Source organism: Homalodisca vitripennis, chromosome 5, assembly GCF_021130785.1.
Source record: "Homalodisca vitripennis isolate AUS2020 chromosome 5, UT_GWSS_2.1, whole genome shotgun sequence".
Lineage (NCBI taxonomy): Eukaryota > Metazoa > Arthropoda > Insecta > Hemiptera > Cicadellidae > Homalodisca > Homalodisca vitripennis.
This window is the reverse complement of record NC_060211.1, coordinates 106,321,026-106,335,706: the sequence shown is the minus strand read 5'-3', so window position 1 is coordinate 106,335,706 and position 14,681 is coordinate 106,321,026. Positions and strand designations below refer to the sequence as shown.

At 33.8% G+C, this 14,681-nt stretch overlaps 1 protein-coding gene across 3 annotated transcripts in view; it reads right to left on the bottom strand.

The window, feature by feature from the left end:
* LOC124362654 (kinetochore-associated protein 1) overlaps positions 1-14,681 on the bottom strand; it is an 87,352-nt gene that overhangs the window by 39,381 nt on the left and 33,290 nt on the right. For all 3 annotated transcript variants that reach the window (XM_046817348.1, XM_046817346.1, XM_046817347.1), the window contains exons 15-17: positions 12,251-12,401; positions 11,848-12,020; positions 10,024-10,191 (exon numbers count right to left, since the gene is read on the bottom strand). In XM_046817348.1, coding sequence (XP_046673304.1) covers positions 10,024-10,191; positions 11,848-12,020; positions 12,251-12,401 — 492 coding nt within the window. The remainder of the gene's footprint in view (positions 1-10,023; positions 10,192-11,847; positions 12,021-12,250; positions 12,402-14,681) is intronic.

Genomic DNA, 14,681 nt, shown 5'->3' with positions numbered 1-14,681 from the left:
GGATCAATGAATGTAGGAATGGTAGAGTAAGACAGTGGTTTTTCTTGAAGTCGACTTTGATAATGTGATTACAACAGGGATTGTTCAGTTGACAATTAATTTATCTGGTCTTGTGATTGGATAGTCGAAGGTCAATCAAAGGCATCGGTGATGAGTTAGTTGGTTAGGGGAAGGGGTTGGTATAAAAACCTCCTCTGTGTGTATCTCGGCGTCTTTTGAGTGTTTTTGCGGATTAATAGTTGGTGATTTTCATCTTAATTTCTTCTTAAAGTCTGAATAATAAAATGAAAAATCTCTATATCCTCAACAGACATGCTCAGATCTGGATCAAGACATGATAAGTGTAGAAGTGACTAATACTGGGCTATCAGACCACACTGGACAATGCTGTACACTTGACATGCCAAAAGAGACCATAGGAAACATATATCGAACACATATATCACAAAGAAGGCTTACACATAACGATCTCCTTAACTTAAAGAACAGACTGGCTATGGAAACTTGGGACTCCGTCATTAATTGAAATGAGGTAGACAAGCATATTTCCACTTTAGCGCATCTCTCCAGTTTGCACTTGACTGGACATGCCCCAAAGTAAGATCTTGTGCTAAGCAAAAAAGGAAAAAATCATTACTTATACTGGAGAAATGTCTATCCAAGAGATATGTCTATCCTTAAAGAAGAATTCCTCAAAACACCCGATAGCCTTAAACATAAACTCATATTGACTAAAATTCAAAACGTTGGTATCTGACTAACAGCATTCAGTTGGTTTGAAAGCTATCTCAAAGGACGAAAGCAAATAGTGGAATTGAGGGAAACAACCAATAGACTCACACAATCAGTACAAATTCACCCCCTACCAGCGAGAAGAGGAGTTCCACAAGGCTCGGTCCTTGGACCAGTTTTGTTTATTTTATTTATAAATGACTTTCCAGAACACTTGAGGGAATATTGTCAAATGATCATGTACGCAGATGACACAGTTCTGCTTGCAGCAAATAGACATACTGAACAACTGGAAATTAACACATACATAGCTTTTAACATGGCTCAAGAATATACAATGAAAAACAACCTCGTTCTCAACGAGAAAAAACAGAACAAATGACTCTAGGCAGTAAAAAGTCGCTTGTAACCGAACTACCAAATATACAAGCAGCTGATGAAATTAAACATCTTGGCATAACACTTGACAAGAACTTGTACTGGAAAAACCATTCAGATAGTCTCTGCCTGAAGCTTAACTCAGCATTGTTTGTATTAAAGAAAACCAAGACAACTAGTACTCATGAAGCCACAAGAATAGCCTATCACGCATTATTCGAAAGCTACCTCCTTTATGGAATAGCAGTCTGGGGTGCTTCTTCAGGTGGCAATCACAGAGTTCTGGTAATGCAGAAAAAAGCAATAAGGTTAATGGCTGGAATAGGACCTAGAGAGAGCTGCAGACACATTTTCAAAAACTGGAAAATATTGACAATAACATCCATTTACATCCTAGAAACATCCTTACTTTACTGCATAAGTAAGGATCCTCCCATGGGCGTCATTTCAGCTTTTTAACTGGGGTGGCAAGATCTACTGGGGGGTATGGAATACCCCCCAGGTGGAGGGGGGGGTCCGGGGCCCTCCCCCGGAAAATTGTAAGAAACTGGCTTTAAATTTGTTAGTATTTTAAGCTTTTTCAAGCTATTTTTTACAAAAATTTTACTGCTAACAACTTAGCCTAAAACAATAATTTTTAATGAATTGAGTTATTAACTAAACCACAAGGTCCACAAGTGAGGTAATTATTGTTCACACACAACTCAAAAGTGTGCCCAATTTTAATTTATGTGTGCCCAGCCCGTTTGTTTTTTATAAAAGGAAAAATCAAGTAAACATGATCAAACAAATTTCACTTTATTCTATGTAACCAGACTGCATCCACAAGTTAGTTTTAAACAAAATGAAGCCTTCTCTTCTGGCTTGAATTGAAGTCATCAATTACTTTTGAAATGTCTATTTTCTACACTCCTTTCAATAGCCAAAAGGGCTAACGAAGACAACCTCTCCTGGCCAATAGAGTTTCTAGTATATGTCTTTAACCGCCGTAAGCATGAAAAGGATCTCTCACACGATGCCGAGTTCATTGGAATTTGTATAGTACAAACGAAAAAGTTCAAAAAGCATAGGGAACACACTTTTCAAAGATGTTTGTACAAAAACGTCAGCTCTTTCTTGGATACTTTTGCTTCTTGATTCCTCCGTTCTGTTAAAACAGTTTAGTTTCAGACAGAAGAATGTCATAGTCTAAAACTATAGTATTTACACACATACTGTACACTGGCTGTGTCTATATCACTTCCACCTAGAACTTTGCTTAAGTGGTTAAGTACATCTAGGTTGTTTTCTTGAAGCCTGGCCTCTATCTCCTCGCTTAGGATATCAATAACTGGCCAGAGGATTGAAAACTTTGTAGTACTGTTGTACAGATTCAAATGGAGCTTTACTCCCACCCCCCGATTTTTGAGGGGAATTTTGCCCTTTCTTGGCAACTCGGCAGCTCTAAACCCGCACGTGTCAGCAATTTCTGTGCAGTGATTGAACAACTTGGTGAAAAACTCATCTGTTCTGAAGGATTGCAAAACTTCAAGTGTGCTGTTTTTTACAGATTTCACAACTTCATAGGTCACACTGCTTGACTGAAGGGTCTTTGACAGTATGTCACATTGTGTTAGAACTCTCCTGAGTAATAGAAGGTCAAATACAAAGTTGAAGTCCTCCATATTTTTCAAACAAAGCATTGGCTTGTCCACCACTGTCAGGGTCTGTTTCAGAAATCTCTCGTAGTGTGTAAGAGTGGCATCAAAATTATCTAACAAAGAACGCACTGCTTCGACACGGCAAGCCCATCTGGTATCACTCAAAGACTTCAATGTTGCTGTTCCACCACTAAAGCTTTTTGCACTTTTTTGAATGTTTTCAAAACAGCATGTCTTTTAGTTGATTTCTCAATGAAGTTGTAAAGACTTTGAAGCACAAAGAAGGTGTTTCTTATTGAATTCACGCTTGTGCAACAGCTTACAATGCACAAGTTCAATATATGTGCATTGCAGTGAATGTACATTGCCATGGGGGCTTCTTGTATAATTCTAGCTGCCACTCCTTTGTAGGGACCCCTCATGTTCGAAGCCCCATCATAGCACTGAGCACGGCAGATGTTTAATATTCAAGTCCAGTGAAATCAAAAACGTCCTTAAGTACATTTGCCAGTGTATCGCCATCAGTTCTTCTAGCACGGTAAAACCCCACAAAACGACTCATGAACTTCTAGTTTATCATTAACATGTCCTCAAGACAATAGCTACTTGCTCGTGCTTTGCTATGTCTTGGGTCTCATCAGCTATAATGGCAAAAACATTTGCATCTTTAACTTCTTTGGCAATGTGCAACTTAATTTGTTCCCCAATTATGGACAGAAGCTCATTCTGGAAAGTCGCTGAAGTATATTGAAAATTTTTGCGATGCTCTACAAAGAATTTGTTTACTAAACTATTATCTTTGGAACGAAGCCTCATCAGCTCCAAAAAGTTTCCTCTGTTTTTTGAATCTGTAGATTCGTCATGACCTCTTAGAGCAATAGATTGTCTCCCACAAAATATCAGGGATTCACACAAAGCCTCTAAGTACAATCTGTTTTCTTGTACTTCTTCTGAATACTTTTTGATTTACTTTTTCAATAACAGTGCCACTTTTGTCGGCTTCTCTTAAAGAACTGAGTTTAGTGTTACTACTTCGATGCGAGTTACTCTTTTCATGATTTCTCAAATACTTTTACAGCTTTCTTTTCTTCCATTTGGAAAACCCACTGAGTGTAAATACATTTTCTGCATTTTTTTCTTCTGGGCTGTAAAACGAACGGCAGGCAAAACAGAACGCTTTGTCAGTTAGAGGACTGTATTCCAGCCAAGGATACAGTTTATACCACTCTGGCCTAAATTTTCCTACCATCCGTTTTAGGGAAATTTAATTCTCGTGGTTGGAATGAGCCTTCCCTAAAAAACGCCTTAGCCAAACCTGGGCCATGAGCAGGATCACGTTTATTAATTACAGTGATTGTCAATTGGTCAGATGAAACTAGAGGAACAGCTAGGACTCTGCACTTCATCTGTAGGAGTAGTTGTGGTATCTTCATTTGTAGTTGTGGTTGTTAAACTGAGCCGATGACGAATCTAAAACGTCTACTACAGCCGGTTCTGGTTCATGTTCCAAAACAACTCCTTCTGGTAGTTCATCTTCTAACCGTTTCTTTTTGTTTGCTGGGCCTGAGCTAAAGTAGGACAGCAACGAACTCTGCCCTTTTTTTGTTTCTTCTGAGCCTGAAAAAAACCCCATTAAGAATAGCAAAAGAACATTTAAATAATGGCAAAATGCTACTAGAACACAGAGTCCTAAACCTAAAATTAATACAAGTCTAATATAACATGCATAGGCTTTGCACAATTTTTTGATTTTGGGGCGCTATTGTGTGTGGACACTATTTCTCATCTCTTTGTTTTGACATTGTACCATTTGATAGGGGATTGAAAGGGCAACAAAAAAGATGCCCTGACATTTGACTTCAAGTTTATGGTTTTCATACAATTTAGGTTAAGAAATTTTAAATGGCAATCATTTTGAAAACTAATGATTGAATTAAATTGGTAATTCTTCTGAATATGGATATTGTATTAGATAAAAACCATGCCAAGTTTGAGTTAAATCGGTCAAAACATTCTCGAGATATAAATAAAAATTTAATAAAACAAAAATGGTAGATATCTCAAAAACGGTGGTTTTTAAGAAAACCCATTATTCTTCATTTTTACTTTATTTTGATTTATCTACCAAAGTTTTGTTTTGTAATTTTGGGAAATTTTGTGTAAAATTTGTATCGGAATAAACACAGCCCTAACAGCCAATGAGTAAAACAGTCATACTTTTTATTTGCATACTGTAAACTGTACTTAAGAAGCTGTAGGCGTACACGAAAACCCAAGTCTGCCTACATTACCAGGTTTCGAAATTAGTTTAAAATTTGCTATTAATCTGGTATTTTTATTACACATAATCTTTTTTTGCCTAAAGATATAAAGTTCATTTAGTGCCTTACTCTACGAGTTGATTGTAAAACATGTATTTTAAATAATTGCAAGACCATAAAAAGATCTGGATGTTTACTAATTATTTTGTATGACCTTTTTAGTCATTGGCTCTTCGACACAAACGTCTGCAAGCCTGACAGCCACGGCATTGCAAAAACAGCTGTCAAACACAGGAAGGCGGGAGTTATTAAAATGACAGTAACATAACCTAATTAGAGGTATAAGCTGAAATTACTTAATTTCAGGTGATTGGATGGTATCGTTGTTATTTTTACATATATAGGTTAAAGTAGTGTTGCGTTAAATGTGAGGTTATATGACATCGGTTTAAAAGCATTTAGGGTGGCCAAACAAACAAAAATAAACCTAGTATTCCATACCGTACTATAAAACAAGCTACTTTCCCTTATATATGCAAAAACTTCTCCTATACCAACCAATTACACCTATAAAATGTTTAAACAACTAAAACCATAACCGTAACAATGCAGAACTAACTGGCAGAACTAATAAAGTTAGAAGTTGAGGTTATGTTTTTTGGGGGCCATTTATTGAAATCTAGTCAGTAAAAAGATTTTTTCTATTTTTCAGCATTAGGCCTAGTTGGATGTAAACAAAGATGGGGAAACTCCAGAAACTGACCAACACCTAAGTTTAACCTACGAAATAAGAAATAACTGAACTAAACTTACCATCTCTTAGTCCATGCAATCATACGACGGTTCACTTGAAATGTAATTCACATCGTACTGCAACTGCACTAATCGAATACATCTACTGAGGAGTAAGGTTAAAGTAGGCAGGCGACACGACAGACGTTGTCTGCTTCTAGCTGTAAAGACAATATACTACAACAGGTGCCCTGTTGCCAAATCTCCCTCGGCCAACTGTGTATTACAGAGTTGCCGTTTCCAGACGGCAGACGAGAAGCAGCCTACATTGCTCATTCTCGCTCTTCACGCATTTAATGTTCCTTATTCATTTCGTAAATTCTACTACACCAATATTTCATTTTAAGTTTATGATTTACAAGTTTTTAAAAGACGTGCTATCTTTCTGTGCTAAAACTAACTAAGCAAAATTAATGGAGAATTGATAAAGTTAAAAGGTTCCCTATTGGTAGACTTGTATTTTTCCAGTTTTAAGTAAGTTATATGTAAATTATTTAGACATTTACTTCAAAATTCTGGGGTGGCAAAATACCGGGCTCCACAATTCTGGGGTGGCAACTGCCACCCCTTGCCACCCCCAAATTACGCCTATGGATCCTTCAAAACAAAAGAGACCTACACTACCATTACACTAGAAAAGCAGGGGATTACACTCTACGAGACCATAGAACAGCCTTGTTCGAGAAAAAAAACCATCATATGCTGGAATGAAACTCTTAATAAGCTACCAGATCATCTGAAAGACAACCAAAGATCTATAAAGAGAAATCTACTGTATTGGCTGCAAGACCACGCATACTACACATTCGATGGGTTCTTCTCATGGAATGATGAATCTGAATTAGACCTCTCATTTAATAATAGAATTCACTTATAAAACCTGTTTGACTCTGTAACATGTCTTGATGATATTGTTAATAAAGCATATTTTCTATTGTCTGAACGGGATTTTGTGGATTAATGTATTATTTCTATACAAAGCTTTCAATTTTAATATTAGTTAATGGTTACTTGCAATAGAAATTTAGTACGCAAGAGTCAGAAAATTTTCACTCACCACGATATCAAGATTTTAGTAAATATCTAGGGTGAAATATATTTAAATTACAGTTTTTACTTTGGATCTGTACCAAAAATAACAACAGGAAGTAACAAACGTGGTACAAAGAATTTTCCAACAAATTTTTAGTTCAGTTTTATTTAGCTTCACTTATAATAAGAAAAATACATTTTATTGTGAATTACATTTAAAATGATGATTTTATTATAATTTTATAAGAACATTAAATTTTTAGTTCGATTTTAATTGTGAATCAAGAAGTCAATGTTTTTTAATTTATTTTATTTGAGAGAAGAAAACCTTTTCTTGAGAAAAGTTTTACAAGACAAGTTTTTTTATAAGCATTTGGGTATTAAATCAAATTATTTTAATGATATAAAGTTATTTTCTCGAAAACCGATTTAAACTTTATTAATTAAAAAGTTTATTAACAAACAATAGTTAAAGTAATTTGAGAAAGTACAGGTATTATCCTGTCTATTTTTCCTATATATATATATATATATATATATATATATATATATATATATATATATGTATAGTTTGGGAGCGCCAAACATGTCACCACTATTGATAGGTATCAGTTGTTTGTTTCTTCTAGCTTGTGCAAACGTATCTTTAAATCTTTAATATCTTTAAAGTGGTCGTGCTCGCTTATTCACTAATGGGTTTCGTTGAAACAAGTATCGTTAGAATTGTAATGAAATTTGTCAAACAGTTGGTGTTTTTGTACATAAAACTATAAGGGTTTTTTTGTTATTTGACTTAAAATATTTTCAACACACGCCATTTTATTAATATTAAAGAAAATAACACAATTATTTTTGTTTTTTTTTCTCTTTTATTCAAACCTACTGTATGTGCCAAATTTGGTTTCCTTACCTTAAATAGTTCTAGTGATATTAATTTTTTTATAACAAATACAAAATGGTGACTAGCGGCAAAATGATACATATCTCAACCTATATTTATAGGAATTTTTTTACTTGAAATAATGAATACTATACATACATATATATATATATATATATATATATATATATATATATATTCATTGAAGTGTGTTCAATACTGTCATATTGAAGTGTGTTCACAAACTTCTGTGGCTAATAGTACTCATCATTTAAAAGAAAAAATGTCATATAAACATAAGTCGAGAAATGTCTCGTTTAGCCGCTAGCCGCAATTTTGAACTTTTTTATAAACAAATTATTATCTCTAAAACTAGTTAGGATAAAGAAACCAAATTTGGCACATAGTTTTAAATAGAAAAGAGGAAAGTCAAGAAAAATAATTGCGCTATTTTCTTTAAAATTAACAAAACTGTGTCTGTTGCAAATATTTAAAGTTAAATAACAAAAAACCAGTATAGTCATACAAAATTAACTAGACACCAACTTTAACAATTTCATAGCAATTTCAACGGTACTTGTTTCAACGAAATCCATCAATGCATAAGCAAGCATGACCACTCTAAAGGCAGGCTTGTGCAAGCGCACCTTTAACCCTCGAGCTGGCAGTTGAAATTTCCTCAAGTGGCAGGCCATTTTGAGGTGTTTTGCAGTAGTATTGGTTTTTATTTTTTTTTTTTTATATATAATTTGATTATAAACCTATATGTATTATATATCACTGTTTTCACAAGAAAATTTACTTTTTATTTATGGAAATAAAAACCCAAAAATATAAGAAATTTATAACTTTTTTTTACTAAGTTTGTTTTCAAAAAATAAAAAAGGTATGTAAAAGTGGTGGGGGTGCACCTATAAAAGACATATTGTGTGAAAAAAAATATTTCCAAAATACCCAAAATGTTGAAAATTTTTTATAGTTTTAGAAAATGTATAGTTTACTACACTTTTTTTAATTAAAACAATTATGAAATACTCTAATCTGAAGATAGTACAATACGGCTAAATTCGTTGCTATGGATACGACTGTGTTACAAAAATTCATCAAAACCTTAATTATTACTCGAAAAATTCATAAAATACATTAAAAGTAAGCCTATAAAAATAAATAAAGAAGCTTTATATCATGATCATCGCATATGAAAATGATCCTAAAGCTAACTAAAACTATGATAACACTGCACATAGCCTAGAACACAAAATCTCACTAATATATTTTTTCACATATATTTCTTCATAACATCACAAAATAAACTGATAAAACACAATCTACGAGAATTTATACGCATAAATAAACACACTTATTACATAAAAACACTTATTTCATGTAATAAACTTACGTTTTAGATGGGCAAGAATAACGCGACCAGGTAACAATACAACAACAATGGCCGACTGTTTACAAACAACTCTCGTTTTCAATATGTCATACTTAAATCATGGCATACAAAACAAAACAAAATACATTGATCAAATCAGCAACTATTTCTGATTCCAGTGGTATATGAATCATTGCAGTTTAGTTCGTGTATTGATTATAACAGATGTCAAACGGGCACGTGTCAAATCGACTGATTTTCAGGCGACTGCCACTACAGAAACATTAATATCAACTGATAATCAGGCGACTGCCAGTTGTAGAGTTAAAGTGATCTTGTTCACTTATGCACTGACGGATTTTGTTGAAACAAGTACCATTGGAATTTTAATAAAATTGCTCAAATAGTTAGTGTCTAGTAAATTTTTTATAACTATTCTGGTTTTTTAAGTTAACTATAAAAACTTGCAACTGACACTATTTTTTTAATTTTAAAGAAAATAACACAATTATTTTGTTTAACTTTTCTCTTGCTTATTAAAACTTATGCACCAAATTTGGTTCCCTTAGTTTAAGTAACGCACCAGTACAATGACTTCTTTGTGAAATACCACTTGAATTTGTATTCCTATTATGCATAAATTCAGTTATATCTTTGGACTTACCATTACAGACATATCTGCAATGCACCAGTGGAGTATATCTGTGATGTACCAATAGTCAGAGTCCAGGGAGGAGTTGCTCTTTGAGTAGAATGATGGAAAATACGAGATTATCCATCCACTACTAAGATTTTATTGTTCAATGTATAAAAGCTATAACTATTCAACTAAGATGCCTACATTTTATTTCTTTCTTTAATGTTATGTCTACCATAAATTCTTTGACAATTTAAATGATCATTTTAAAGAAAAATGTTGATAAATCTTACCAAATGGTTTGAAAAAGCAGTAAATCATATTTTGGATACAAGAATGGACCAAAATAACAGATGTGGGTGTGGGAGCTGGGTCGCCATATGCTGGCTTAATAGCAGCCTTGCTACAGCCGATGCTACGGTTCAACAGACTCATCCAGCAGCAGATGTTGTCAAATTGACCTGCAACATCAAATCTGTTGACTTGTTACCACCAATGATGCAAGTCGATAGACACATCCAGCAGCAGACTTTGTTAAATTGGCACATAATATCAAATCTCTTGACTTGTTACAGCCAGTGTTACGGTTCAACAGACTCATCCAGCAGCAGATGTTGTCAAATTGACCTGCAACATCAAATCTGTTGACTTGTTACCACCAATGATGCAAGTCGATAGACACATCCAGCAGCAGACTTTGTTAAATTGGCACATAATATCAAATCTCTTGACTTGTTACAGCCAGTGTTACGGTTTTACAGACTCATGCTAAGGAATATATTGTCATTAATGGGAGAAAAAGTATAACTATTCATAGTAAGAGGAAAATGGAGTGATGGTGGAGGTGCTGGCATATACAAAATTTCCTGAAGTGCGTCTTTCACTCCTCCCTTCACCAAATGATTATTAAAGAACAAGACATTCATGTGCCAACTAAGAATAGCTCAAACTATTGACAATAAACCACATTAGCAGTTCAAGGGTCTTTGTATAGAACAATAAAACATTTAGCACATATGTTGGTGTAAGCAATTGTAATACAAAAAGAACCGTCTCAAATGCATTTTTGGCATATTTTGAGATGTTCAAAACTTTCAAAACTTTAATTGATCAAACTGCAATAAATGCAAAAAAAGTGAACATAAATACAAACAGTTTGGCATGCACATTGCTTATAACAGAAATTATAAAACGAGCCTAAGTGGTTAAATATGCTTGGATGTTTGTAACCATTTATTAAAAATTCTCAAAATGTTTATTATTTATTGTCTAATTTCATTAAAATGTGGTATTTGGATTTGTCACACTCGTGAATCATTATACAAAGGACCATTTCCAAATAACCACTGCACGTAAAGCTCCAGATTCCATTCAGTAAATGGGCTATTTTAAAAATTTTTATTTTAAAGCTAAGCGTTTTTACTTTATAAAGCTAAATTTTAATAAAATAAGTTGCCATTCTTTTAGTTTTAAAGAATTTAATCCAAAATCAAATTTCTGAAATTAGACATAACTTTAAAACTATGTGATTTCACTAAGCTGCTCTTCAAAACCTTATTGTTAAAGAAATATCTTTGAGTTGGTTTTGGTAGGAACATACACAGTCTCAGGTTTAATTCACCAGGTACAAAATACAAGATTTCTTGAACAGAGGTTACCTGCTTAAGTACTTTCAACCATCAGCAAATTTTCTTTGCAACTTAATGAAGCTCTACAGACCAACTTCACTCTTTGATCAACTTACTTCTCTTGAAAACATATATCTCGAATTTAGAAAAACTTTAACTTAGGTAACATGCCATTGAGTCAAGGAGCGAAGCAAAATGTGAGCTGAAGGCTAGTTTTCAAGCATAGTTAACTATAAAAGGTAAAAATAATGATTAAGTGATTATTAGGAGATCACAAGATTACAACAAATGCCTCAAGTAAGTTTTATAATTATTTATTGTAACTAAATGAGTTTAGTTCTGCAGATTTTAATTTGATGAGAAATATTCCACAGCTATCCTGTTAATTATATAAATTATTACAGATTTATAGTTAATTATTCAATAATAATTGTGAATTTTTACTAAACAATATTTTTGATTGCAGTATATATTTCTAAAACTACTCACAACTTTCAGAGTAAGTACGATATTGTCTGGTAACTTTGCTTGTGACGTAGGAGAAACATTCAATCAACATGCTTGGACTCTCTGTAGGCTTGTACACTGATATCAGTTGTCCTATTAACGCAGATATTTTAGTGTACACCTGTGGTGGTTTCATCTTCAGGTCTTCAATGATACTGGGGACAAACAAACAGATATGAACTAGACAATGTTATTGCAAATAAAATATTTAATTTCCTATTGCAATAATAATTATGATGTATTTTAATTCATTGAACTTAACTTTTTGTCTTTATAACATTTTTTATCGAGTTGACTGGACTAATCTTTAGTTCAGCATTTAACAGTTTAATCTTGCTCAACACAAGACTTACACTAGTAAACACAAGGTAGTATATAAACTCACCTTAAAAAGGACAAAGCAAGTTGTAAGTTGTGTTTCACACAATGGCTCGATAGTGCAATAATGCCTTCTTCAACAGTCATATGAAGTAGGAAAGCCAGTCTACAGATTTTATTTCGAGCCAAAGGTTCCGAAAGAGAACCTGATTTGATCTCTGAAAAATAATAGTATGAAATCAATACAAACAGAATCAAGACTTAAATGATAATATTTTAACATTTTCAGTGAAGCAAAATTTAAAAAAATATAAAAATATAACTATGGTATTTGACACCCTTGTGTCAAAGATACCCTGTATATTTTTTGGATTAAGATGGTTTTTCGTTCTGAGGACTATAATTAGAAAAAAAGAAGTCTTCCAAATATTCCATCGTGAGAGTGATTGCAAAAGGTAAATTCCTACGAAACCTACCTAAAATTAACAAAGTAAAAGAAAACACTTTGATTAAATAAATTTGAAAGCTTCATTCTTAAGCAATTTTTAAAGTAATCCCCTATTCAAATTGAGGCACTTAGGATATCAAGACACAAGCTTTTCGATTTAAATTTGCTGCTATGTGAGATCTTATTCACTGTTTAACATTAGTGTGAAGTTTTGCATCAGTACCGAAGCACTGTGTTGTGAGCCAGGTTCATCGCGGTAAAGTGTGGTAGGCGCTTGGCACTTGACCTGGGCCGTATGGAGGACGATTGAGGGGGGAAGCCTTTGATTTTCTGTGGTCTTCTGTAAGGATTTTTTTAACCCATTTGGTACAAAATTTGTGGTAGCTAAGCTATTTTACAATTTAATAAACTAAAATTCATGAAATTTGTATGAAATATTCTAAAAGTTCAGTGATCATGGAACAGTGATTTTCAAATTTGTTTTATAAATTTTCTTCAACAAGTCTTCAGTAACAGGCTAGGCTGATCACTGTGATCATCATGAACATTGTTAAGGTAATTTTTAAAATCAACCCATCAATGCCTCATTTTGATTTCATTCATACCATTCCCACAAACCTCACAAAGTTGGTGATAGAATTCAATAGATTTGAAGGTTTTGTCAATAAAAACTTAATCACTGAACACTCTTCACAATTAGTGAGATTTTCAAAATTGTAGTGTATTTTGTACGTAGTCAGTACACAGTCAGAAAAGTAGGAAAGATATAGACCACCACTCAGCATCTATTTTTACCTCAAAATGAATTACCGGTGTGCACTGAGCTAATTCTAAATGCCTGTTACTTTTTGGACAACCTTCACACAAATCAGAAAAATAATTTTTCTTTTGTTCAACACTGATGTTATGTTCCAAAAGACTACTTAAATTCTTTTACATAATACTTCCTTAGTATTTAGAAGTAAAGATGGTAGTTAATCCTATCAAACTAAAGTCTACTAAGAATCGTGAATTCTCATCAATCAAATATTTAGCAAGGTGAAAGGAAAAGTTGAAGCTAAAAATAATAGATGTCGTAGAGCAATTTCCACACCAATTATTGCAGCCCCGTTTGTTGTGTGCCAAATATTGTAGCCCCACTTGTTGTGTGCCAACTATTGTAGCTCCACGTGTTGTGCGGCAATTATTGTAGCTCCACGTGTTTTGCGGCAAATATTGCAACCCACGTGTTGTGCGCCAATTATTGCAGCCCCACTTTTTGTGTGTAAACTATTGCAACCCACATGTTGTGTGCCAATTATTGCAGCCCAACTTGTTATGTGCCAACTATTGTAGCTCCACGTGTTGTGCGGCAATTATTGTAACTCCACGTGTTATGTGCCAACTATTGTAGCTCCACGTGTTGTGCAGCAATTATTGTAGCTCCACGTGTTATGTGCCAACTATTGTAGCTCCACGTGTTGTGTGCCAACTATTGTAGCTCCACGTGTTGTGTGCCAACTATTGTAGCTCCACGTGTTATGTGCCAACTATTGTAGCTCCACGTGTTGTGTGCCAACTATTGTAGCTCCACGTGTTGTGTGCCAACTATTGTAGCTCCACGTGTTGTGCAGCAATTATTGTAGCTCCACGTGTTATGTGCCAACTATTGTAGCTCCACGTGTTGTGTGCCAACTATTGTAGCTCCACGTGTTGTGTGCCAACTATTGTAGCTCCACGTGTTGTGTGGTAATTATTGTAGCTCCACGTTTTATGTGCCAATTGTCATAGATCAGGTTAGCCCACTAGTTGATGTGCCATTTGTAGTGAACAGTTGTTGAGATTATGTTTATAATCAATGTTCTGATTTTATACTCAAGTTTAAACACTGGACAAATGAATTGATCACTTCTTCAATTGGAAATTTAATTAATATATTTAAGTTCTAACATTAATTCAAATACAAATTTAGATTTGAGTTCAAATATAAATTCAGATATAATTCCATATTTAAAAAAAGAATGACTCGCATTATTGAAATTTTCATTAAATAATGAAGTGGGTAATAAAA